We start from the raw sequence: 27,918 nt of genomic DNA, 5'->3' as shown, positions 1-27,918 counted from the left end.
AGTATTTCTTAAAAATGAAACTTCCTGGTTGGACACCCAACAGGTACTATTAGACCACACACACACACACACACACACACACACACACACACACACACACACACACACACACACAAAAGACAGAGTAGGAACATTCTGGACCAGTCTTTATGTTTTCATAGGGTGACTGTGAGACCCTTGCCCCTCCCCAGATGCTGAATTGGCAGACCAGAGGGCCCAGGAACGCAGAAGTACAGGACTGGTTCTGTCCTTAGTTCTGGAGAGTCTCTGATCTGGAGAACATGTGAAGACAGTGCCTACTTCTCAATTGTAATACAGGCTAAAGTAGGCCACACGGTTCCGATGCTTTCTAAAGTCCTTGTCTGTGGACAGCTGCAATAAAAGAATATTGTCTGGGTCAGTATCTCAGCAAGCATTCTCTGCTAGGAATTATTGGCTACTTGGAAATTTTTGAGTAGTTGGTCAGCATCTTGAAGACGAGGATTGTATGTCTAACTATATGTTACCCATAGGTCCCAAAAATGTATATCCATATATTAGGCATTTAACAAATATTTATGGATTTATTCCTAAATTACACTAGGAAAAAACATAAACCTAGAATTATGACAGCAAACCTATACTAAGCATATAATCTATGTACTGTATTAAATGCATGTCCATATCTTTATTAATCTTTATAATAATGTCAGATAAATTGTATTATTAAATTAATTTTAAAGATAAAAATTGACACTTAGAAAAAGACCTAGAGATCACACAGGAAGGCAATACTGGATTCCTATTTGAAGATGGGAAGTACTTTGCATGCTCTTATTCAGAATGCTTTCCAGTTCTCCAGAGATCTAACACACATGTGCTATGCCAGAAAGAACAATGCATCAGGAGTTATGGATGTGGATTGCAGCCACCCAGTCCTAATCATTACTATTCTCAGCATTTTCTTAAGTTCCTAGGTCTACCCTAAAGAATTATCAGGAGCAATTAATCCCTTATCTAAGGATTAAATAAAATGCGATATATGGCTCTATTATCAGCTATAAAAAGCTAATGCTGATATATAGCTCTGCAAAAAGATTTTCACATTAACATACACATAAAATATAATCTCAGGGGACCATGAACTTTTTAATGTTCCCTTACAGACTTCCAGTTAAGAACAAATGATACTATAGGATAGTACTGGACAGAAAGGTGTGTTAACATCAGATCTTATTACCTCAGCCTTTAGAGTTCTTTTCTCTAGACATGGAACCTGAGACCAGTCTGGAGATCCAAATTTCATTGGCCATACAATCTTTGGGGGTGACTTCTTCTCTGGATTGTATGTGCCAGGGCTAGAAATAAACGTACAAATACATTTGATGACTGACCATGAATTCCACCCGCCTTGGAAGAAACAAGACTAACCTTTCAGTGTCAGGCAAACACGAGTGCCATTTCCCTGTTAGTGCATTTCTAATTAGGTTGCCAGTGTTAGAGAAAACTAGCCTCAACATCCAAGCAGGGTAAAGATAGACTTAAAATTATTTCTGTAACTCGGAGTCCTTAGCTGAAAGACCAGAGGATCCCAGGAGAGTGATAAGAGATCCACCATGGTGATGGATTAGTACTGCCCACAGTTTGAACTTGGTGCAATATATGCAGACAAAAGGAGAATCAGTTACTTTGGCTCTCAACAATGCGATTATTTTTGAATTGCCTGCGTTTGTAAAGCTGTTATGGATTCTATTGTTAGGAATAGTTTAGAGCAGATACAGAATCAAGACTAACATTTAAACTTCCTTAACACAAGCTTGGAAAAATTACTCGCATTTTCTGGTCCTTGGATTTCTCATAGTTTAAGGAAAGACTGACTACTTTCTCCTGAAGTTGCATATATTGAGTGAGTTCATAGACATCTAGACTAAACCCCATTGGCTTGCAAGGCCTAGATACTCAAGCCTGCCTCTGTTCTGTGTTCACATTTCCTCCCTTCTCACCATACCCTAGCCATGATAATGTCTTCATTTTCTCTCATCAAATGTCTTCTCAACTTAAAGTATTTGCAGTTGCTGTTCTTTCTGCTCAGGATGCTCTGTCTTCACATAATAGATTAACCCACTTCACAGGAATGGCTTAATATATTCATTCAGCTCTCACATCATGGGGCATTTGCTGAGCATTTTCCTTAACAACTTCAGACAGAGTAGCCTCCAGCTCATCACTCTATATCATATCGTCATCATCCTGTTCTAATGTCCTCATAGGACAGCACCAGCTCCCCACAATTTCTGGTGTGCCCATGACAGTCTCTGGTTACAGTTACTGACATGAGGGGACAGTCACTTGGTTTCCTTAACCAAGTGTTACAGTTTGACTAATACATTATATGGCCGGTATCCTGATTGCTGTTGGTATTTCCTTGAATATTTAATTCTGGTTTCTTTGGTTCTAACATGTACTCTCCAAGAGATCAGAATCCCTGTTTGGTGGGTATATTGGATGATCTGTGGAAGCTACAAAATCACCTGACCCATCAGCAAACATCTAGTGAATTAATTACTGATTCTACAAATTACACAGTATCAGAGATCTGGGAAATTAGAGGTTAAATCTTTTAAAGATTCATATTGGAAAGTTTGGATGTAACCTACTTTATGTACTTCTTTCCTTTGAAATGTACAGTACACAGAAGCCATACCCAGGATAGGAAGTACCCTTAACTTCAGTCCCAAATCGAGGCATCAAGGCATTGAATGGGGCAAAGCATTGTTTGTGTTTTTCATTCCAAGTATCAACTTTCTGATACATTCCTGGATATGGTGTCACATCCTGTAATCACAAAAAGATTCATGTGTTAGAGATTGGTAAAATATAATCTATATTATTACAGATTATTTAAGGTAAAACAAAACAATCATTTCATACTGTTTATAAATCAGCTACAGTTCAGTGTGTCAAAGAGGTAGAAATAGGCCTCTATATGCAAAAACCTAAATATGGGTGTGGGCCAGCTACATGCATAATACTATACACACACACACACACATGCACACACAATGAAAAAGTTGGAATTTGTCCTTTAACTGAGAAGACAGTGTGATGTAAATATAGCTTCTATATTTTAGCTTTAGGTTATAAAACACTGTCCTGGGATTATTTCTTCAGTGAACTGTTTTTTGCTGCTTTTAGGTTACTTCCTGCTTGCAGTAGCTAATGTCTCAAGTTTTTATGTTCCACAAAGACCACTTACAATCCCAGAACATTACCTTGCTGACTGGCTTAAACCTAACAGCTGTCCTGGCTCCAACTGCATAACCTTTTGTACTGGTGGGGATCCGAGATAGGTTGTGTGCCAAACCATTCCACTTCCAGGGAAGGGAGAGAGGAGGGGAGGAGAACATTAGTAACACAGTCATAAAGCAGCCTTCACAGTGGAGTGAATTTACAATGTTCCTATGTGAACCTCTTTGCAAGACATTGATGCATTTTTTTCTTGTTTTGATTCTTTTATAGCTAAAACCATAAAGGTAAAAAAAAAACCCACATGTAACTTTGCAAAGAGGTGATGGTTGGATAGACAAATAAATTGGATTTCTGTGAATTCCAAAGACTTCTATCCTCAGAGTCCTGTAACAGCTGAATTTGCTTTTATGGAAGAGACAGCCTGAGGACTGAACTAAGCGGATGGAAACTGACATCAGCTCAAAGGGATGTTGGGAAGTGAAGATGAAGCAGGGATTGTATAATGACGAGGCTTGCATTTAGTGGGGGAATGGAAAGTGGTGATCCCTGGTCCTTTACACATTGCCTCTGTAGCTGGTTATAGACCAAGGCTCCTTGTCATGTTGGGAACCAGAACACTTGTGTATCCTTCCATAGGAAACTGAGGGGAGGTGAATACTCACGTCTGTTTCTGTATAACACCCAGGGCCTGTGTGGGGCGATCCCCTAAGAGGGAGAAACTTGTTCCCCAACCAGGTTGGGGGGTGGTAGTGAGGAAAGAGTTTCCTCTGTTGACGTGTCCCAAAAGAGTAATTATTCACCTTCCCTAAAGATCAAGAGGAGAAAATCCAAGTGAGCACATGGGTGGAGGGAAGCATGGGAGCAGGTGGATTGGTCGACCGGGATGCCAATTCTTACGTAAACCAGGCGTAACTCCACGGAGCGGGGGAGCGAGATGTATTTCCTCCGTGTGCATCTCTCCTGGTCTTCTTACCCTTCTCCCGCTGTCTGTTCTGTAGTCCTCTGCTACTCTCCTCACCTACCCTGCTGAAGCACATCGTGCACCGTACTAGGGTTCGCAATGTGTACCACGTTGCCAAGGTAACGGTAACGGAGCCGCAGAGAGCCAGAGAGGCGGAGCCTAAGTCCCCGAGTGAGCCTGCGCAGCAGATTGCCCAGAGAACTGGTCACTTCAGATCTAGGCTCTGAGGATATTCTTTCTTTTCTTTTTTTTTTAAATTTAAATTTAAATTAGAAACAAGGTTGCTTCACATGTCAATCCCGGATCCTTCTCCCTTTCCCTCCCCTCCTCCCACTACCGCCTCCCCCCCCTGCACCCTCCTTTCCCCAGGGTGAGGACCTCCATGGGGGTGTCCATAGTCTGTCATTTCATCCAGGGCAGGGCCTAGACCCTCCCCCAAGAGTCCAGGGTGAGAGTACATCTCTCATTTTGGGATAAATACTGATCTACTACCCAAGGCCCCATAGATTACTTAGGCCTCCTCACCGACACCCACATTCAGGGGGTCTTGATCAGTCCCATGCTGGATTCCCAGCCATCAGTCTGGGATTCAAGAGCTACCCCCTGTTTAAGGCAGCTGTTTTATTTCCCAAAACTACAAAAAAGTAAAATGATGCTATTGTGGAAATTTGAAAAAGCACATTTACAATATATATTTTTTAATTTTTAAAATTTTTAGGTTTTTCGAGACATGGTTTCTTTGTAGCTTTGGAGGCTGTCCTGGAACTACCTCTTTAGACCAGGCTGGCCTCGAACTCACAGAGATACACCTGCTTCTGCCTCCCGAGTGCTGGGATTAAAGGCGTGAGCCACCAACACCCGGCTACAATTAAAACTAGTCCTGTCTTCATATGCTGCTTCAGTATATATGTACATTGTGTGATATTCAAATTGGGCAAAGCATATTCATTTTCCCAAACAGTTGTCATCTCTGTGTTGCAAACTTTCAAATTCCTGTCTTCTGGCTGGAGACAACATTTTTTTTTTTTTTACCTAAAGATTATTGGAGTGATTCCCTTGGCCAATATACCAGAGTACTCAAATATCTGTAGTGCACTGCCTGGTTAAACAATGAATTCTTCTGTGTACTGCGTAGTGTCCAACTGTCCTTCTACAGAAAACAATTTGGAAAGAGCCAGGAGTTTGGTGTATTCCTGATGCCAGCCTGGGTTACATGGGTTCCTGCTTCAAACAAAAATTTAAAATCAATCTCTCTCTCTCTCTCTTTCTCCCTACCTACCTTTGTATCATCTATCTGTATATTATATATATATCATCTATGTATGTGTTTGTATGTATGTATGTATGTATGTATGTATGTATGTATGTATGTATTTATCTTTAAACAAGAACTAATGAAGAAAACCCAGGATATGGAAGGTTGTTATAACTAGCTAAGATTTAAAGAAATGTTTTTGAGAATTTCATAATGCAGATAGTGAAATAAAATCATATCTCTCACATTTCCCCCTCCAACTCCTTTCATATCCCCACATCATTTCCCTCCCAACTCTATAACTTTATCTTTTTTTTGACAACTCATTAATCCCTGTTAGTGCTGCATATATGTGTACAGATGTGGTGCCATTCATTGGAGCCCAGGGAAGTATCAGTTGCCATAAGGGAACTAAACTTAAATAGACTAAAAATTGGGTCTAAAAGTCATAGCATATAATTTACTCCAAGAATTTTATAAAAATATGACTATTAATAAGGCAAAAATACATATTGATATCAATTTGATAATTTTCACTTTTTGACTGTTTTTAGGAAGTATTAATATATTTAAAATTTGTAAATGTCTTAGTTATTTTTTTAGTTTTTTATTTGTTTTTTCAAGACAGTTTCTCTGTGTAGCCCTGGCTGTCTTGGAAATTGATCTGTAGACCAGGCTGGTCTGAGACTCAGAGATCTGCCTTCTGTGTCTCCTAGTACTAGGATTAAAGGCAGGAACCACCACACCTGGCTAATTACCTTCTTCTTTTCTCCTCCTCCTCCTCCTCCCTCCTCTTTCCCCTCCTCCTCCTCTCCTCCTCTCCCTCCTCTCCCTCCTCCCCCTCCTTCCCCCTTCTTCTCTTTATCCCCTCCTCCTCTTTCTCTTCCTTCTTTTTGGTTTTTCAAAACAGTTTCTCTGTGTAACAATTCCAACTGTCCTGGATATAGCTCTGTAGGCCAAGCTGATCTCAAACTCACAGATATCTGTCTCTGCCTCCCAAGTTCTGGGATTAAAGGCATATACCACCGCTGCCTGGCAACATTTTTATTCTTAAGACTAATTTTAAAACAGCATTTTTATGTTAACTGACACAAATAATATATAGCTATAAGATATAGTATGACACTTCAATACATATGTAGAATGTATAATGATATGACAAACTTTGAAGATCCCCAAAGGAAAGCCTCACCCTCCCTGGGGAGCAGAAAGGGGATGGGGATAAGGGACTGGTGGTGGGCAGGGGAGGAGGGGAGGGAGAGGGAACTGGGATTGACATGTAAAACAAGCTTCTTTCTTTCTTTCTTTTTGTTTATGAGACTTTTGTTTCAGAACATTTTGATAGTAAAGAATTTATTGACAAGGTATGGTGGTACACACTTACAATAATATAATGGTGGTGCATACCTGTTATCCCAGCATATGGAAAGCAGAGGCAGGAAGACCTCCAATTAGAAGCCAGGTCAGCTAGCCTGTGTTTCATGACTATTCCCTATTTCACAGGGCTGGGGGGGTGCTATCGGCATATTGTTTGGTATGAAAGACAGTAAACAAGCTTGTTTCTAATTTAAATACCCCCAAAACCCCAAAACAAAACCAAAGAAAACATACTGTTAAGAACACAAAAAAGAATTAATAAATCACTGATAATAATATTTAGGATAAGTGAAGGTACAAACCACTGAGATGAAAAGATAAAAAGGCAGTATTTTAGATTTTGTAAACAATGATAGTAAGTGGAAACCATAAGACTATATTCAATTACATTTAGAGAGTTAGATGAAATCAGTTTTATTTTAGAAAAGCATAATGTCAAAAGTATTATAGGCAGAATCTATGGTGTATGACTTTAACACGTAGAAAGTTATATAAAGGGGCTTTCCTGAGAACTTACTGACTAAAGAAATATTTTGAGAGAGCGAGAGATGGCGTGAAAGTGGGAACATGGAATTGTGGGAGTAGGGAAGTCTGGAGGATCTGGGAGGTGTTAGGGGAGGGTAAAGAGTGCGCTTAAAATATATTGTATGAAAAGAATTCTTTTTAAATTAAAAAGCAATGTGTTGCAATGGCTTCTGGAACAAAAAGAGGACACTGTTGTAAACAAGGTCTGGCTTTTATCATTATCACAATAATGTGGCAATGTTGCTTTCTTAACTTTGATAATATACCCCATAATGCGAGGTACTGATAATGGAGGAAACTGGGTGAGCAATTTGGGAGAATTTTCTCTGTATATGCTGTAATTTTTTTGTGACTGAAATGAAATCTAGTTTGACCCTAAAAAAATAAAGACAAAGAAAAAATACATCAAAGCGGCGCCACTCCTCAGTTTATTCTCTAACACTTGCAAAGTCTTAATGATAGCATTTGCCATTGCAAGAAAACCTTCATGAACATAAAGGAAAATAAGAAAATGAAACAAACTTCAGCAAATCAAATGTAATCTGTCATTTCATTATCAAGTTGTAGATATCCCAGGAATTCAAGGTTTGCTGCAAAATTTGAAAGTAAAACTAATACAATTCCTTATATTAACAAACTAAAATGTGATTATCTCAGTGGATAAATATGAGCACAATATCCACTCATAATTTTAAACATTAATCTCTTTGTAAATTAGGAGAAGCTTCTTTAATCTGAAATTATTAAGGACTATCATGCAAAATACACTTCATAATGAAAATATAAAAAATTTTAACTGGAGATTGGAAACAAAGATGATCACTTTTTCCTATTTGCAAGCTATTGAAGAATGTGTGAACATGGGTTCATACTGATTATATATATCTACATATATATTATAGAAATAATGAGAAAATAAATACCAAATGATAAAATATGTAATCATTTGGCTGCTATCAGAGTGGACATTGATAAGGCAGTTGAGGATAGATAACAAAGCCCATAGGTTCTCTGAGGAGCAGAATTTGATGTAATATAAGAATGTTTTCTGTGACAACTTTTTTTGATATGTTAACATAGCTAGGCTATAGTCTTTGATTATTTCATTGAAATTCTATGGTTTACTGTGAAGAGATTTTGCAGATATGATTAAGGTCCCTTACCACAGGTGACTTGAAGTAAAGTTTATTCCTTGCAATCTGGATGGACCTTTAAAGGTACCACTGAGAGATAGGGTATAGTAAGAGAAGAAAATTCCCTCAATGGACAATAGCATTAGCCTGTGGAATGACTTGGCCTGTCCACATTTTGGACATGATTAGTCAGCTCCCCTAATCTGTAATACACCCAGGTTGAGGATCTTCCTGTAGATATATTTTTAAAGACTGTTAAGCATTGGAATGACAAGGAAAGGCTGGAGAAACTATGGTGGATTGATGAAAGAAGACAGTGGAATGCAGCATAAATTCCTGGAGAGAATCCTAGATGAGATAGTGTTGTGACAGTTGGAGGAATTTAACAAGGTGTGTATGAGTTAAAGAGTATTTCTGCACTAGTTTTCAGAGTGGTAGTGCCATACAGCTGCAGTGCGAGAGGGTATTTGCTGGGAGTTTCGCTGGAGACTTAGAGGAGGACTGGGTACCACGCGAGAAAAAGTGTATTCAAAAGAACGAACACACACACACACACACACACACACACACACACACACACACAGAGAGAGAGAGAGAGAGAGAGAGAGAAAGAGAGAAAGAGAAAGAGAGAGAGAGAGAGAGAGAGACAGACTACAAGACAATATCATACAGTTGAGGAATTGAAATGAAAAGGTTGTTCTTTGTGCAACTCTTCTTTAGGTTTAAATTGTTTCAAAATAGTAATTTGAACAAAGAGATACTATTTAGAAATGAGAACGTAAGCCAAGGTACCAGAGAAGGTAACAGCAGTAAAGCATGGATGCCTACCTATGGAATTCAATACAGAACTACTAGTCCAAGTTAGAGAAGCTGTGTTAGTCTACATTTCTTTCTTGAGACAAAATACCTACAAAAAGAAATTTAAAGGGAAGATGTGTTTGTTTTGTTTCATAGCTTCAAGATTTTAACTGTGGTTACTCAGCTTTTCTGTTTTGGGCTTGTGCAGAGGCAGGACCTCATGACAGGCAGCAAATGGAGAGTAAAACTGTTTACTCACTCAGTGGCAGCAAGGAAGTTGGGCTCTTGGGTATAGGGATCAGGGACAAGTTATATCTTTCAAGGACATGTCCTCAATGACCTACTTCCTCCAAATAGACCCTACCTGTAAAATGCTGGAGACCCATGAGCATTACATCAAATGGAAACTAGTGTTCTACAGGCTAACCTACTAGATGATTCTCTGTTGGGGACGGGGTCACTGTTGGGGGCTGTGGATAACTGTTTCTGCTTGTAATTTCTCGAGTCACTCCATTTCTTCTCTAAGAATAGCTTGGGTGTTTTCCCACTGCTAGTTTGTTTATCTTGTGGAAATATTTCATTTATTGGATAAATATATCTGTCTGTGGATGGTCAGGAAGATTACTTTTCTCGATACGATGTTCTCCATGTTACAGTGAGAAACTTAGAAACCTATTCTCTATAAATAACTCCCTGATGGTATGATCTGGCTGAACAGAAGTCCTTGTGGAGTGATTGCAGGAGGAACTTTCACAGGATGGAATTGCAGGTGTCTGGCCTTGCTAAGACCTAAGTCCTTCAAAGAGTTGTGACAATTAAGGTGGTATTGCAGGTGTCTGTTCTTGTTGTATCATAGTCCTTCAAGAGATCAATAGCATCTATGCTACCCTAAGCTTCCTTCACCAGCACCTTCCTGCTCTGACTTAAACTAGCAATTAATGCTCTGAACCAGTTTTTGATGAAAGATTTTAGGTTTAGTAGACTAACTGATTTTGTTTAGATTCTGAGATTCAGGTGATAGAAAGGTTGTTAACTAACCATGTCCAGATATTATTAACTTAAATGTAAAATAATGCATGCATTCTTCATCTTTTCTTTAGGTCTCTCAATGGTTTAGTTTTCTCCCTTTGTAACCTCCACTGACCCCTTTAAGAGATGGCTGGAACCTCCCTACAGCTGTAGCTGCAGTTAGCTACAAACTAGCTGAAAGGTTTTGCTATGTATTTTCAAAGAATGCCTATGTCCCTGAGAATTTTTCTTGTTTTTTTAATTACTAAAAAGTTGCTAATGAATGGAAGTATGCATGCTTGGGATTTTGTAAGGCAAGAAGAATAAGAATATATAGAGAGAAGTGAGAGAGAGAAGAAATAAGATTGGAAGAATGTAGAATGTAGAAGAAATACGAATGATAGAGTTGGGACAGAAAATTAGAGGTAAGAAATTATAGAAAATTAGGACAAGAGAATTTGAACTAAAGAAGAAATAAAGAAAATGACCCTCAGATACTGTGTGAAGTTACTATAGAAATCTTTTACTCTTTCCTTCCCTCCCGAGAAGCACTTTACCTTTGGAACCATTCCTGGAGGCAGGAGCTGGTCTCTTGGCCCTTACAGTAAAGTTTCCAGAACTTGGCTATAGACAACTCATCAAGCTATGAAGTCATGGGTGATTAAACACATCAATGAGGTCAGAGCCCCCACGATCCAGCCAACTCTCAAAGGCCCCACCTATGGACACTGCTCATTGAGACCAAGTCTTCATATGATCTTCCAGAGGATGTTTCAGGTCCCAAAACATATGTACAAGTGAAACACACACTTAACAAGATGTAAACTATCTAAGTTTTATGTTGTTTTATTCTTTTGACTATTTGGACTTAAAATTATACACGTGGAATATGTTGTGTTGGATATTTCTGACCCAGAGTATATAAAGTACTGTTACAAAGTAGTAAGAAAAATAATTTCATTTAAAAAAGGACAATATTTGAGTGCTAACTTTACAAAAAGAGCATTCAAATAATTGGCAAGTATAAAAAAGGTGCCTATCTGAGAACTAGGCAGTTTGAAGCTGAAATGAGATAGACACTGGCTGACTAAAAGCCTAAGGATGATAAGAGCATGAAAACAGTGGAAACTCTAGTCTGAACTTGTGGTGGATGTGGTTGGTGGTTTCAATGAGTTGCCCTCATAAGTCTTGGGCATTTGAATACTTGCTTCCCAGCTGATAGTTGTTTGGGGAGGATTAGAAGACGTGTCACTGCTAGAGAAAGTATGTCACTGAGAGAGGGCTTTGAAGACTCAGGCTGTTTGCTTCTTGTTTGTAGTTTGAGATGTGAGCTCTCAGCTGTGCTCCAGGCAGCCTGCTGTTTCTACTCCACTGTCATAGACTGCAATATTCTGGAAACATAAGACCCAAATAAATCTTGATCATGTTGTTTTATCACAGTGGAAATGTAAATTGGTCACTTCGTTCCCAATGAACAACTGTGGTAACCTTTGTAAGGACCCTTAATTTCTCCTCCTTGGCATTCACTTGGCAGTAATGCACATAATTGTGTATTGAAAGACTTGTGCCAAAAAGTTAAGAGCAGCATTGGCTATAATAGTACTAAACTAGAAACAAAAATATCGATTGCTAACAAAATTGAAAAATAAATTATGTAATAGTAATATAAAAGACAAAAATGAAAATGAAATGTAAAGCAATAATAAGCAAATCCTGGGACTGGGGAGGTGGCTCAGTCATAAAGTGCTTGCTGTACAAGCATGAGGGACAGAGTTCAAAGAGCGTGGTGGCACAGTATTGTAACTCCAGCATTGGGGAGGTAGAGACAGGATTATTCCTGGGGCTTGCTGGCTGGCCACCACGGGGGTTCCAAGCCAACTATTGAGAGTCTCTTCCTTAACAAGACAAGGTGATTATCATCTAAAGGATGACCTGAGGTTGCATTCTAATATCCCTATGTACCTGCACACATATATTCACCCACTCCCATGAACACACACATACACAGACAAATAATAATGAAAATAACCCTAGGGGTCACCCATCATCAAGGACAATTTCTCTTTGCAACAGACTGAGACCATTACATGGAGACTACAACCAATCAATATGCGGAGTTGTGGATCCCAGTCTCAATGACTACATCTACAAAACACTCCTGTGCCCAAGGCTCAAGAAACAGGTTGTAAGAGGAGGGCAGAAAGATTGTAAGAGCTAGAGGATCAGAGGTCTTTCTGTGAGACTGTTTCTCCTGCAAGTGAAAGAAACTACACCCATAAAGTCTAAACCAGATTGCCAAAACATGAGCTTAACAAGGACAACACAATGAACATGCCAAAGTGGACAGGAAAAGCCCAGAAGACAAAAAAACTACAGACAACTAAGGAAACTGGGAGTGGGAGAAAGTTTTCTCCAAAGAAGGGCACACATGCTTGTTATCCAATGCCAAATTTTCAGGCCTAAAACATATTTACAAGTAACATTATATAGACTGAGTAGGTTATAGTTAGGAATATATATGTATATACATATGTAAATATACAAAGTACAACGAAAATAGAGGCCAGAAATTTAAAACAGAACAAGGAAGAGTATGCAGGAACATTTGGAGGGAGGAAAGGGACGGAGAAATGATGTAATTATAGCATAATCTCAAAAATAAAAGAAATTACATAAAGGAAGCTGGAGAGATCTCTCAGTGGGTAAGAATGCTTGTTCAAGAATGAGGACCTACCTTACCACCTCTGAGGAATGGATGGGGCAGAAGGGGGAAGGGGGGATAGGAGGAGGGCAGGGAAACGGGTTGGTATCTAAAATGAAAAATAAATTTTTAAATAAAAAATAACAAAGACCTGAATTTGGATCTCCATCACTTATATAAAAAGTCAGGCATGGTTCTGAAACCTGTAATCCCAGCATTGGAGACAAGAGGGTGGTTAGGGTTGTTGGTCTCTGGCCTACCTGAAAAATGGGGAGTGCTAAGAAAGCTTTTCTCAAGGGACTAATGTGAAGTTCCTGATGTGTTCTTGTGGCCTCTAATGTGTACCCCTTCCTATATGCACACATGCATCCATCTCATTTGTACACACACACACACATGCCACACACACACACACACACACACACACACACACACACAAGAGAATCTTTCTAGGCAATAATACAGTCTCACTGTATTGAATGAAGGAACTCAGATGTGATCATTCACAAGACACGTAAGTCAGTTTGTATTAAATTTCAAAATAAGTAAAACTACTCTATGAGCTAAGAGTCAGGACCGGTAGACCTTTGGTGGAACAAGCTAAGAGGCTGTATGAAGGAGGCTGTAGAGTGACAGTGCATTTCCAACTTGGGTTGTGTACTCACTACACCAGTGAGCTCAGCAATCACTTAATTGTTGATTAAGGCCCCCTCTAGTATATATTATACATCAATAAAATAATCTGTGTCAACGTCTCTGAACCAATGTTCTGGTACCACCTATGATCCAAATAGTTGGAGTTTGAGATGGGTCTGAGCTACATATTGAGCCTTTTTTTTTCAAAAAACATATGGAAAACCTAGTAAGTGAAACAACAGTGTTTACTCACTATTTATTCATGAAATACCCTATCTCTCTTCTTAGACATAAAGGAATTTTATCTGTAAGTAACCGGTGTCTAAGTAGTTATTTACCTTTTCTTGTTACCAGAAACTAGTAAGATAGTAATGCCTTCCTACCCTCATTCCTTTGTTCTTTCCTCTCTCTTTTTTTTAAGACAAAGTCTCTCTATGTGTATCTGGTTGTCCATGAACTTGTTATGTAGATCAGGGTGGCCTTAAATTCAGAGATCTGCCTGCCTCTGCCTCCTGAGTGCTAGAATTAAAGGTGTGCACCATCATACCTGGAATTAATTTTCTTAAGTTTTCTTTGGTTTGGCGTCCACTTGTAAACTTCTCTAATTCTCATATGAGATAAAATTTGAACTTCTTAACCCTAATTTTATTTATTGTAAAATACATAGTGCATGAATCCAACTTCATTGCCTTCTAAAGTAGTCAAGGCTGAGTATCTATTTACAGGAAACAGTATCAGAATTCAGTTTTCTTTGTAAAGCTAAAATTACAGCATTTTATATGAGCTTATGAAATTGTGTGATGTAGATTAATTTAATAATAGAACAAGGAAGTGACGTCATGAAATGATTTGTCACCCAAAGCAACTTTAGAACTAAACAAGATTAGGGGCCTCTGATCTGGGGAGTAAAAATATTGCTTCAGCAACCTAGATGCCCCTCAACTGAAGAGTGGATAGAGAAAATTTGCTACATTTACACAATGGAGTACTATTCAGCAGAAAAATAATGGAATCTTGTAATTTGCAGGCAAATGGATGGCACTAGAAGAAATCATCCTGAGTGAGATAACCCTGTCACAAAAAAGAAACATGGTATGTACTCACTCATATATGGATTTTAGACATGAATCAGGGGAGTGCCAGCCTACAATCCCATGGCCAGAGAGTCTGGGAAACAGAACCTTCATCCAGCAACTGATAGAAGCAGAGGCAGATACTCACAGCTAAACACTGAACTGAACTGGAATCCAGTGACAGTAAGGGAGGACTGATGAGCAAAGGGGGCTGGTTTAACCCACAGAAATAGTTGACTTGAACAAGGGGGAGTTCTTGGACCCCAGACTGATGCCTGGGTGGATAGCATGGGACTGATACAGACCTCCTGTCTGTGGGTGTCCGTTAGGAGGCCTAGGTAATCTATGGGGCCTTGGGTAGTATTTATCCCTGGCATACAAATGGACTTTGGGAGCCCATTCCACAATGAGGGTGCTCTGTCAACCTGAACTCTTGGTGGAGGGTCTAGGCCCTGCCCTGGATGAAATGACAGACTCTGGAGATCCCCCAGGAAGGGCCTCACCCTCCCTGGGGATTGGAGTGGAGATTGGGTGGGGGACTGGGAGGCCTGGTGGGGAGAGCAGGGGAGGAGGGGAGGGAGAGGGAGCGGGGATTGACATGTGAAGCAAGCTTGTTTCTAACTTAAATAAAAAAGGAGGAAAAAACATTGCTTCAGGATAGGTGTCCAGAGAAAGCAGACAGAGGAGAGGAAACAGATTTCCTAAGTCTTCCCTTGTAGATGTTGGTAAGTGTCACACTCTGCCATTCAGCAGTGACAGGTGAACATGGGCTATGTAGCCTGGCAGACTTGTGTACATTATCAGTTTGCGTTTCCTACTTTCATGATCTTGTGGGAGCTACTGAAGCTACTGAGGTCCTAAGGATGATGGCAGTCATCATATCTTTCCTCCAGGGGCTTCCACAAGACTGCAGGAATCTTCACAGGGCCAGATCTGACAAAGCGAGTGTAAACTTGTTAACGCACAGCTGGAAATGCACTTCAAATATCCCACTTCTATGTCCAGGGCACAAGCCAGCTCTAAGGGTACTTTTATTCTAGTTTTTCTGCTAGGGGCATTCGCTTTGTCAAGGCTTTTGGCATAGCTAACAGAGACTTCTTTTTCCCACCCAAGACCAGGTTTCCCTTGCCATCCTCACATGAGCTATACCCTGTCTTTTTGCAGTTTATCTCCTACCGCAAAGGGGTATTTTTGTACATATACTAGAGTCTGAGAGCATCATTACCATGATCGAAGTTCCAAAGGAATGGATGGTTGTTCCGTTGTATGGGTTCATTGTCTTTGATCTTGTCATACAGGTCATCTATCTTAAGCTTTCCAAATGTTTCAAGAGATTTGGACAATAACTCTAGTGCATGGGAACTTTCATTAAGTCTGCCTTCCTTACTTATTGTCTTCATGAGACACCACTCTTCTGGAGGTTGTAAGCAGGAAAATGAGGGGTGTGCTCAAGACTGGCTGCTAAGCAACAGCCCTGCTCTAGAAGTTCCCCTTTAAGTCATTGTGACATTGTTTTCTGCAAGGCAGCCTTGTGGTATGAAGGCAGCTGGAAAGCCTGATTGAGTGGTAACTCTAGTAATGAACAACATCAGTATTCTGGGCTGACTCCCTTCAGCTCTGGAATAATTTAATGTGTCTTGCTCATTTCTACCATGAGGAGCTTGTCCTTGCCGTAACTGTGCCTGAGAAACTCTTCCCAGATGACAAAATTGTTAGCTGCCCTTGGCAACAGTCATTGTTTGGGACTGGACAAACTAAAGTGCTTTTAAACAAGCTTTCATCTTCTTTATTTCCTTCCTTATTTATTTTTCAACATGGCATCCCCTTATAAAAGGAGATTAGTCTTTCTTACTACTCTGTCTTTCACACTTAGGGTGGCATCTGGCATGTACTAATAGAAAGTGCTTGGAGTTTATGGTGATTGGTTATTACCCAGAGGGAGGATTGGTCAGTCACCAGTGCTGTCATCTTTCATGAGATCTCTGTGCTTGGTGTCAGGGGATGCAGTAAAACAGTAGACAAGGTTCAAGCCATGGTTTCCTGACTTTTCAAGGAGCTGAGCTTCTCCAGGTCTCAGTTCTCAAGAAGTAGTAGTACTGTATTATAAGGTTTGTATGAGAACTAAGTAAGAAAACATGTTCAATAGAGTGTGAGTTGAATGTGGTGGCATCTGATTGTAGTCACATCTGCTCTAGAGATTTAGACAGGAGGATCACTGAGCCCAGGATTTTGTGACCAACCTGGGTTATAAAGGGAGACCCATTCTAAAAGGTAAGAAACAAAACAAAAAATAGTTTTAATACATAAAACGAGCTTACAGTGTGTTCTTAGAAAAAAACCCAAAACAATTATATTCTTATTACATGAATAATTTTTTTTTGGTTTTTACGAGACAGGGTTTCTCTGTATTGTTTTGGAGGCTGTCGGTCCAGCCTGGCCTCGAACTCACAGAGATCCGCCTGCCTCTGCCTCCCGAGTGCTGGGATTAAAGGCGTGCACCACCACTGCCCGACACACAATTATATTCTTATTACATGAAGAATTTTTAAATTGTAAGAGAAACACATTTTAGTGCTTTTAAGAACAAAGGAGAATTGTAAAGTTAAAGGGAAGTCTTATAGACTCCAAAGGCAGAAGCGCATCTGGCTTCATGAAGGATCTAGAATCAGGAGCTATGAAGCTATTGGTAAGTGCTCTCACTAGATCCTACATTCTAACTTTTGCATTTAGCATAACTTTCTCTTCTCCTCAGTACTCTACAGCTCCTGAGCTTATATTCCGCCACCCTTAGTGACTAACAGACCAACACTCTTCGTTCTCAGTTGTGAATTCCAGGAAGTGGTAATCTAATCTGCTCCATTGGGTCTAGTGACCAGTTAATCAGACAACCATGTGAGTGAGGGGTGACAGCAGCTGGCTGCCACATCTATGTTTTAAGTAAAGTACATTTTCTCAGAAAAGGATCCTGCCTGCTCATATTCCGGGCAGATACCCTGTGATGCATCCACTGCTCCTCCATGATGAACCCACTGCACAGATACCAATCCTGGAAACACCAGAGCAGCACTTGGCCTTGAGCAGACGTAGGATGATGTTCTGGGCTTCCAGTCTTGGACAAGGCAAGCAGAGCAGCATATGCTCATATGTCCAGGGGTCACTACGGCTCCATTCTGAGAACTCTCATACTATAGACCTTTCTTGTAAATGTCCTCATCTTGTCCTGTGCACCAACCATTTCATTCTCACAGCCTCAGACATCATGCAGATGTACACAGACAGACAGAAGACTGTAGCATGATGGCTTCACTACATTCTCACACAGTCTCTCCACTTTTCATCAGAAGCAGCTGGTATTTGCACACTGAGAAAGGGTTTTCACCAAATCACAAAACCCCTCAAGGGAAACTCATGTTTGACTACTGATTTTATTTTAGTACTTTAGGTAGATTCAAGATGACCTTTGTGAGGAGGAAAGGAGACTCCAGAGCCCTGGGGAAAGCTGACAGGGACAAGTTAATGACTGACTGGTTTCTTCATAACCGGCTGTTTTGAGGAGAAGGTTCATTTGGAAATTGTGCTTGGATGAGATTCATTTGGGCAGTGCCAGAGGCAATTTGATCACCCCCCTGGCATAGATGACACAGAACCTATGTTCTCAGGGTTTCTCTTCAAGCCCTTACTTCTACTGTCTAGGGGAGCAGCGTTTACTTGTTGAAGATCTGAAACAGATGCCATGCAACCTGAGGAACAACACAAAGTGATGAGCAGGGACCCTCATGAGAAGGTACACTGCCACTGTCGGTGAAGAAAAGTATGGGCATGGTGACCTTGACTGGGTTAGGTCAGAGGATAGTTCTATGCTCAGGATTTAAGAAGTTATAGCAACCCAAGTCCTCACACATTTCCCTGTCTTCCTACTTTGACTCAAAGATAGCTCGACTTGGAATGAAAAAAATGTATCTACGATGTAAAGTAAGAAGTTTTGAAGATCCAGGTAAAAATACTAAAAAATATGTATAGTGACATGAGATTACTGTTGAACCTTCCTGTTAAATCTCCCCAGAGAGGGGTGAGTGAGACATCAAAGAACAGTTCCATAGAGCTGTAGATGCTTATGGTGATGGCCAGCACAATATCTGTAGACTGTTGCACACCTCAAGACCTAGCAGACCTGGACCCTGCTTCCAGGTATTCTTGGTTTGCCTTGAAGGCGTACCTTCCCTGACATGGAAGTTGAGGGTTTATAAAAGCTCAGTGACTGTCACTTGAGCAAGAGCAGTGGGATGAAGTAGGAAGAGTCTTCATGGGCAAGGGGAATATGCATGTCAAGGCTCCCTTCCAGTTGGAGGAATATTTGCATACCCTTGGCATGTCCCTGGTGTTACATACTTTTACTGTGCACTCTGGGAGCATTCTTCAAGGTAGATGTCAGGGGAAACTGTTCCTGGTTGCAGAAAGCACCAGAGAAGTCATCCATGTGAAGGGTCCATAACATGGCACCTCCCAGTCTGTTCTGTTTAAGCCATTCAGCCTGTTGAAGGATAAAGGATAACAGTAATCATTTGATTTCTTGAAACTCAGGGTTGGGGCCTCAGAACATCCATGGGACAGACTTACCTTGATACGAAAGTTCTTGACATTATTATAACCAATTCATTTGTTGCCCTGATAGGCATAGGGCACTTCCTCAGCAGCATCCCAGGCCTCAGTGGCTCCATCATTCAGGAAGGTACAAATCTTTAAAGGTCAAGAGATAATAATCCTTTAAGTATTATGTCATGAAAGAGAGAAAAATATGCTTTGTTTTTTTCTTCCTTTAATGTATATGTCTAGGGGAGTTTTCCTCAGTTTTCTAGTGGGTTTTATTTTGAGTAAAGAAGTCTGAGGTATTTTTCATTTTGTGGTTCTGGGGATGAAACTCATGGTATTGCTCATGCTACATAAGTACTCTGCAACTGAGCTTCATCCATAGTCCATGCTTTTTAATTATTTATTTGCTTTTTGGTATAGACTCTCAGTCTATAGCCCAGACTTCAAACGGTTGGCTCCTTTGCCTCTGCATTCTGAAAGTTGATATAACAGCTTTATATAGACAGCACCATAGCAGACAGAAACATTCATATCATTGTACACTATGATACATTTTTAAAGTGAATGACACTTGCCATACTCATTAAGGCAAGATCTAGACCACTGAGTAACACCTTTAGCTCATGCTGTTTTCAAATGCTCATTTGCCGTCCATATTTTAGGGTTGGGTTTTTAGAATCTGTAGTAATATGTAACATATGTTCATTTATCCATGTAAATAGACTTAAGAACGTTCCAGTTGCATAAAGGGATATTATCTATTGCTAACCACTCTTCAATTTAGTAAATATAGACTGTAGATACAAAACTTCCAAGCATTTGGAATGATACTCTGCTTATAGTAGGTAGATACTGGACATAATGAGCATTCAAATTCAGTAGATTTCTATCCCCAGTAGCACAGCTCTGGGCCTGATAGTCACAGAGCACTGTAAGATAATGTACTGACCTCATAATAGGCCCAGATGCCAGATTCTTCTCTGTATGGCCCTAGTACACCAACACTAATGGTAGGGGCACAGATTCCAGTATTGGAGGGGTCACTCAGGGTGAAGGTTTGCCAATATGCTGGGAATCCAACAACGAGCTTCCCAGTATCTGCTCCATTTTCATTCCAGTAGGTCATGATGTAATCCTGCAATGGCACAAGGTTAGCTATAGGCCTTCAGGAGCTAGTGACATGTGCTGGGCTATGTTAGTTCCTTGTCCTAACTGTTCAAATTATTTATTGATAATTTATTATTTTTCTTTCCAAAATACTTAGTATTTTGCTGTGGTTAATGAGGTATACAAGAATGCTGTATAATCAAAATTTTATGATGAACCTCTCATTATTTGGACCATTTCTAGTTTGCATTTGCATCTGTATAGGGCTCTTACCACACTGAGGAAAGTGTTGGTACCAGTGTCACTTAGGGATTTGTAAAGGGGAATGTTTTCCTCAGTGTAGCCATCTTGGGAGCCATTGAGATTGTAAGTCATGACCTGGATATAGTCTAGGGAGCTGTGGACAAAGAATATTATTTAAATAATTTCTGATGGTCATTTGTCATGCCCGTGCCAGGAAAACGCACCCTTTTGAAGCCTATTAACAAAGTTCATGTGCAGCAAAACATCCCTAGGATGAAGATCTGCTGCTTACACTCCCACAAGAATTCCAGAATGTGGTAGATCACTTACTGTGACAATTGGGGGGTCTCATCGCCAGACTGGATGGTGAGGATGACACCAGCCACTGTAGCAGTGATCATCAGCCTTTGATTCTTGTTCTGAAAGGCTTCTTGTTCAAAAGCTTCACGCATTTCCTACAGAATATTAAAGTACAGTAGAGAACATCATAAGTTCATTTCAGCTCTTCTAATAACACACACACACACACACACACACACACACACACACACACACACACACCGAGAAGCACCTGCACCTGCACATTTTGTTTTACTTAGTCTGTCATCATCTCAATAAAGCCAGTAGATGGTATTAACAGCCATTTAATATTCATGGGGTTTAGGAAACTTCACCATGTCCCATCTAAGGTCAGTGGCCAGCCATCTGAAATCTAGATCCCAGATGACTGAGAGCTTTGCCACCATCACCACATTCTGAAGCATCCATCCCTTGATGCAGTTCCGAAAATCCAGCTTTTGGTGGTGGTGAAAGCTTTCTCCTTTTCCAGTAGCTGAAGTATATCTTAGGACCAACATCTCATTGAATGAAATGCAAACTTAACTAAGGGAGAAGGTGGTGATGGCTGGGTGACAGGTACAATTCAGTGCTAGATGGTAACCTATTTTTTGTGACTTTAATCTTACATAAGTATTGGGGTCAGCTCTTATAATTGCCTTATTATGGAGTGACGGGTCATCTTTCAACAGAATGCTTGCAGAAATTTCCATGTGTGCTAGTGGTAATTTTACTAGAGGCCATTTTACTAGATGAAGAAGCATTATAAGAAGGGTGTTAGAGCTCTCTTGAAATATTGCAAGGTATATGGTTTTTATTGCACTGTTGTAGCGGGCAGACCTACAACTTTTGCCTGGAGGCATGTTTCAATTGAAAGTAGAGATGGTTTGTAGAAGCCAGGAAACTGGAAAGGGGCCCTTAGGGCACAAGGATGGGAGACTGAGTTTAATGGGTGGGGGAGGTAAGAGGTAGGATAGTAGACAACAGATAATCTGGAGGGGGAAAGGGAAATACTGGGGAGGGGGTAAGTGTGGAGTGGGATGTTAGTGCAGAGTACAATGGGGTAAGAGGAAGGATAACTAACACTTAGAGTGGTTTTCAAAACCACATAGAAACCTACTGTTTTATAAGCTTCCCCAAAGACATTTATTTAAAGGCCTAATTGGAGTTACCTACACATGGGAAGACATAGGTTATCAAACAGAAAACCCAGTGCTGGATGTGGGATATGGGCTTTTCAAGCTGTTGGTCAGGGGGTCCCAGAGACTCCCTGAACAATGCAGGGTATTACCGTTGCTGTTGGTTACCCACTAGAACTTGATGGCTCTGTAAGTGCGGCCAACAACCTGTGAGTTTGGGAGTCATAGGCTCTACAACTCCTGTCTTCCCAAGGAAAATAGTATCAAACTGCCTCCACAACTCCTGTCTTCCCAAGGAAAATAGTATCAAACTGCCTCCTAAATTACTTATCCATGTACCCACAGACTAGTGCAACCCTCATATCTCTATGCAGCAAATGACAAGGAATGCAGACTCACAAAACTGGTGGACATGCAGAGAAGAAGTGACCGTGGAGTGTTCTGCTCAAAATGGGATATCTGGCTCACACCCCACTTTCCCAAAGTGCAGGGAACATTGGAGCAAATGGGGTGAGCCAGAGGTTGGGGAAGATTGCTGAAAAATAATGCCTTCTGGCTATGATGGGGCTGTTGCATCCATGAACTCACAACAGTTGTGAGTTATTGTTTCCACAAGACTGGCACAAGGTCAAGCCAATCAACATTTCAGTATGGAGTGGGAAGAGCTTCAGGAGGTCTCACCCTTAGGTGAGGAGCTATTGGCTACAGTGGGAAAGAGAATCAATTTTCCTCAGCAGTATAGCCCGTGGTAATTACCTCATAGACCAGTAGATGGCGATATCCACCCATGTAAATATGAGCAGCAGCCATCTGCCTCTTAAAATGGAAACCCTAAATTTGGGAGTGGGATGAGGGAAGTCTGGAGAGAACTAAAAGGGAGTAGTGGTGGGGAAAGTAATGAGTATGATCTAAGTAAATTGATTTATGTATGAAATTACCAAAGAATAAATACAAATAAAAATAAAGGAATGGAGTTACTGTGTCAGATACTCACAGCTATTGAACAAAAGTAAACTGGTTGCCTCTGAGTTAGTGTTGAAACTCCAGAGGCTACCCGACGATCTAGTATATGGCACCAGATGGAAATAATGTGTCGTTGTACATATAGGACAGTGGTAGAGATTCTGCCAAAAAGGAGTAGAAAATAGAAGAAAAGAATGGAATAAATGAAAAGCCATCTGTCATCTTTGGCTTGATAATTCATTCATTTTGTTTGGTGATCATCCCTGTCGCTGATAACACCAGTCCATCAAGTCAAGTTCTTTCACATGAGCTCTAGATTTGTATTCATCTGATGCCATTTAGATATGCCAATATGTTCAGATGCAAAGGAATCAATTCTCCCACTCCAGACCCACCCTTTTGCTGTATTTACCATCTAACCATCCCATTTATGTCCTTACAGCTCTTTAAATTAGAAAACTTGGAGTCTTCTATTATTTTCTACTATAAACTGATCCCCAGGTCCCACTGATTTCTACAAACCTCTCTGCGTTCGCCCTCCTTCCCTCAGTGTAAAAGGATTGATTCCCTCTGATCACCTGTCCCTTAATTTGCATCGGTAGCTTCCACTCAAACTTTGCCTGATGACTCTACTTGTTTGTGGCTAATGTCAGAGCAATAGTCAAAACCAAAAGTTTGGTCATATTTCTCTACTGTATACAATCCTTCTCAGCGTTTCCAATTATCTCAAGGGAGAATTCCCAATTCTTTAGCTAAAGGACACACATGGTCAGATTCTGGCCTATCTGTGAAAGCTCATAATCTTTCTCCCAATCACATGACCATTGATCTTTGTGTCTTCATTTGTGACCTGTCTGTTCTGACCTGATTGGGGAACACTAGTGTTTTTCCAAGACCGTGATTAAGCATAACTTACTGGGGTAAACTCTTTCTGATCCTGCTTCACACAAACTTCTCTGGGTTTCTCTTGTACTCTGTGACCCTTACCATGGCATTTATCATAATCATGTATCTGAAATTATTGGTTATGTTTCAGTCTTCTGCTTCATATTGTGTGTTCTTTAAAGCCAACGATTTTGCCTTATTCTTATTTTAAGCATAAACCCAATATTTGCCACAGAGCATGAGTTACTCCAATAACAACAGATTGTCTCATATAATTGCTCCTGGCATTGAACTCCATTGTTAGATACACAGGCATCTATGATTGATCCTTAGTTTCTTATCTGTAAAATAAAGATCATGACACTTATGATACTTTTATCATAGAGCACTTAATATACAAAGATTTGTGCAAGTTCAACCAGACAAAATACCAGCATGGAATTAGGAGGTTGTCAAGAAATTCCATCCCTGAAGGAATGATTGGTAATCGATAGTTTCCAGGAAAAGTTAGCTTTCTTTAAGGGTGTAGTCCCTTATAGGTGGGATGTGCTCCAGTGGATGGTCATACAACCAAGAGTAGACAGCACTAATTGGAACTGTGTGTGTGTGTGTGTGTGTGATTCACACAAGGTTAGGTGGGTATGGAATCAGAGGTGGATGTGGGAGAAGACAAGAGAGAGGAAGTTATGATTAAAATACAATGTATGATTCTCTCAATTAAAACATGCATTAAATGTGAATATGAATAATCATTCCTAAAACAATGTGATATATCTGGAATGTAACTTGTTGACTTGGTACTTAATACAAAAGGATTTTTGCAATGCTAAGATTCAATTGAATTTGGTTTTAATTTCTTTTTTTTAAATTTATTTTTAAGGTTAAATTTAGATTAGAAACAAGGTTGCTTCACAAGTCAGTTCCAGGTCCCTCTCCCTTTCCCTCCCCTCCTCCCATGCCCTCCCCCAATCCCCCATTATCCCCTCATTTCCCCAGGGAGGGTGAGGCCCTCCCTGGGGGTGACCATAGTCTGTCATTTCATCCAGGGCAGGGCCTAGACCCTCTCCCAAGAGTTCAGGGTGAGAGTGTATCTCACATTGTTGGATGGGAGTCCAAAGTCCGTGTGTACTGATCTACTGCCCAAGGCTCAATAGATTACCTAGGCCTCCTCACTGACACCCACATTCAGGGGGTCTTGATCAGTCCCGTGCTGGGTTCCCAGGCATCAAGTTAACGTTTGTCAGGTCAGCTGATTCTGGGAGTTAAACCAGCCCAGTCTTAATCGCTTTGGTCATCAGACCTCCCTCTCTGATACTGGCTTTCTAGAGTTCAGCTCAGTACTTAACTGTGGGAGTCTGCCTCTTCTTCCATCAGCCACTGAATGAAGTTTCTGTTTCCCAGACTCTCTGGCCATGGGATTGTAGGCTGGCACTCCCCAGATCTATACCTAAAATCCATATATGAGAGAGTACATGCGATGTTTCTCTTTTTTGTGACTGTGTTACCTCACTCAGGATGGTTTTTTCTAGTGTTATCCATTTGTCTGCAATCTCAGGATTCCATTTTTTTCTGCTGAATAGTACTCCATTGTGTAAATGTACCACATTTTCTCTATCCACTCTTCGGTTGAGAGGCATCTAGGTTGCTTCCAAGTTCTGGCTATTACAAATAATGCTGCTATGAACATAGTAGAACAGACATCCTTGTTGTATGATTGGGCATCTTTTGGATATATGCCTAAGAGTGGAGTTGTTGGGTCTTGTGGTAGATTGATTCCCATTTTTCTGAGGAATCTCCATACTTATTTCCAAAGTGGCTGAACAAGTTGGCACTCCCACCAGCAATGGAGGAGTGTTCCCCTTTCATCACATCCTCTCCAGCATAAATTGTCGTTGGTGTTTTTGATTTTAGCCATTCTGACAGGAGTGAGATGGTATCTCAGAGTTGTTTTGATTTGCATTTCCCGGATGGCTAAGGATGTTGAGCACTTTCTCAAGTGCCTCTCAGCCATTTTAGACTCCTCTATTGAAAATTCTCTATTTAGTTCTGCAGCCCACTTTTAAATTGGATCCTTTGGTGTTTTGGTGACTTGCTTCTTGAGTTCTTTGTAAATTTTGGAGATCAACCCTCTGTCAGATGTGGGGTTAGTGTATATTTTTAGCTTCTTTGTCAAAGATCAGATGTTCATACGTGTGTGGGTTAATAGCCGGGTTTTCAATTCGGTTCCATTGGTCTATCTGTCTATTTTTGTGCCAATACCACGCTGTTTTCAGGACTATAGCTCTATAATAGAGCTTGAGGTCAGGGATGGTGATGCCTCTGGACGTTGCCTTGTTGAACAGGGTTGCTTTAGCTATCCTGGGTGTTTTGTTTTTCCATACAAAATTGATTATTGTTCTTTCAAGGTCTGTGAAGAATTGTGCTGGGATTTTAATGGGGATTGCATTGAATGTGTAGATTGCTTTTGGCAGGATTGCCATTTTTACTACATTGATCCTTCCTATCCAAGAGCATGGGAGATCTTTCCATTTTCTGAGGGCTCCTTTAATTTCTTTCTTTAAAGATTCAAAGTTCTTACGATACAGGTCTTTCACTTGTTTGGTTAGCGTTACCCCAAGGTATTTTATGTTGTTTGTGGCATTGTAAAGGGCGATGTTTCTCTGATTTCTTTCTCAGCTCTTTTATCATCTGTATATAGTAGGGCTACTGATTTTCTTGAGTTGATCTTGTAGCCTGCCACTTTGCTGAAGGTGTTAATCAGCTGTAAGAGTTCCCTGGTAGAGTTCTTTGGGCTATTTATGTAAACTATCATATCATCTGCAAACAGTGAAAGTTTGACCTCTTCCTTCCCAATTTGTATCCCCTTGATCCCCCTTTGTTGTTGTATGGCAATGGCTAGACCTTCAAGTACCATGTTGAAAAGGTATGGAGAGAGTGGATAGCCTTGTTTTGTTCCTGATTTTAGAGGAATTGCATTGAGTTTCTGTCCATTTAGTTTGATGTTAGCTGTTGGTTTACTGTATATAGCTTTTATTATGTTTAAGTATTTCCCTGTTATGCCAGATCTCTCCAATACCTTTATCATGAAGGGGTGTTGGATTTTGTCAAAGGTTTTCTCAGCATCTAGTGAGATGATCATGTGATTTTTGTTTTTCAGCTTGTTTTTTTATTTTTATTTTTTAATTTTATTTTCCAGTTTAAATTTAGATAAGAAACGAGGTTGCTTCACAAGTCAGTTCCAGGTCCCTCTCCCATTCCCTCCCTTCCTCTCGTGCCCTCCCCCAACCCGCCCCCCCCCCGTTATCCCCTCATTTCCCCAGGGAGGGTGAGGCCCTCCATGGGGGTGTGCATAGTCTGTCATTTCATATAGGGCAGGGCCTAGACCCTTCCCCAAGAGTTCAGGGTGAGAGTGCACCTCACATTGTTCTATGGGAATCCAAAGTCCGTGTGTATACTTGGGATGGGTACTGATCAGCTGCCCAAGGCTCAATAGATTCCCTAGGCCTCCTCACTGAACCCAGATTCAGGGGGTCTTGATCAGTCCCATGCTGGATTCCCAGGCTGATGCCTGGGTTTCAAGAGTTAACCTTTGTCTGGTCAGCTGTTTCTGGGGGTTAAACCAGCCCAGTCTTAATCCCTTTGATCATCAGTCCTCCCTCTCTGTTACTGGCTTTCTTGAGTTCAGCTCAGTACTTAACCAAGGGAGTCTGTCTCTTCTTCGATCAGCCACTAAATAAAGTTTCTGTTTCCCAGACTCTCTGGCCATAGGATTGTAGGCTGGCACTCCCCAGATCTATGTCTAAAATCCATGTATGAGAGAGTACATGCCATGTTTCTCTTTTTGTGACTGGGTTACCTCACTCAGGATGGTTTCTTCTAGTGTCATCCATTTGCCTGTGAATCTCATGATTCCATTATTTTTTTCTGCTGAATAGTACTCCATTGTGTAGATGTACCACA

General features: G+C 40.5%; 2 protein-coding genes and 1 pseudogene across 5 annotated transcripts in view; 1 reads left to right on the top strand and 2 right to left on the bottom strand.

The window, feature by feature from the left end:
- Positions 1–129: 129 nt before the first annotated feature.
- Pifo (primary cilia formation) lies at positions 130–16,122 on the bottom strand. Of its 3 annotated transcripts, none has more exons than XM_040752094.1 (6): positions 15,921–16,119; positions 3,891–4,033; positions 3,252–3,350; positions 2,684–2,814; positions 1,220–1,337; positions 130–372 (listed from the first exon to the last, which is right to left on the bottom strand). In XM_040752094.1, the coding sequence occupies exons 1-6, from the start codon at positions 16,093–16,095 to the stop codon at positions 304–306; spliced, it is 735 nt and encodes a 244-aa protein (XP_040608028.1). In that variant the 5' UTR covers positions 16,096–16,119; the 3' UTR covers positions 130–303. The 3 variants fall into 3 exon arrangements, with proteins under 3 accessions (XP_040608028.1, XP_005076640.1, XP_040608029.1); XM_005076583.4 differs by lacking the exon at positions 15,921–16,119 and adding an exon at positions 4,126–4,303; XM_040752095.1 differs by lacking the exon at positions 3,252–3,350 and having other exon boundaries at positions 15,921–16,122.
- Positions 14,655–27,918, top strand: part of LOC101842885 (acidic mammalian chitinase) — a 51,022-nt gene continuing 37,758 nt past the window's right edge. Inside the window, exons 1-2 of one of the 2 annotated variants that reach the window (XM_040752093.1) lie at positions 14,655–14,714; positions 18,389–18,479. The gene's annotated coding sequence lies outside the window, so the exon portion shown is untranslated. Of the gene's footprint in view, positions 14,715–18,388; positions 18,480–20,322; positions 20,436–27,918 lie in introns of those variants that run through there. The other variant, XM_005076584.4, reaches the window with a different exon arrangement.
- Positions 18,164–21,087, bottom strand: LOC121142363 (annotated as a pseudogene).

The sequence above is a fragment of the Mesocricetus auratus genome, unplaced genomic scaffold (assembly GCF_017639785.1).
Source record: "Mesocricetus auratus isolate SY011 unplaced genomic scaffold, BCM_Maur_2.0 Super-Scaffold_100009, whole genome shotgun sequence".
Lineage (NCBI taxonomy): Eukaryota > Metazoa > Chordata > Mammalia > Rodentia > Cricetidae > Mesocricetus > Mesocricetus auratus.
The sequence above is the reverse complement of the archived record's forward strand: the minus strand, read 5'-3'. Positions and strand labels throughout refer to the sequence as shown.

Bases quoted from the DNA above. Each gene is read 5' to 3' on its own strand.
- Pifo (XM_040752094.1), bottom strand. From the start codon at position 16,095: ATGAAGACAATAAGTAAGGAAGGCAGACTTAATGAAAGTTCCCATGCA. The intron at 3,351-3,890 runs GTGAGTATTCAC...CTTCCCTGGAAG, and splicing joins GGTGTTATACAGAAACAGAC to TGGAATGGTTTGGCACACAA. The intron at 2,815-3,251 runs GTAATGTTCTGG...TTGTGATTACAG, and splicing joins GGTTTAAGCCAGTCAGCAAG to GATGTGACACCATATCCAGG.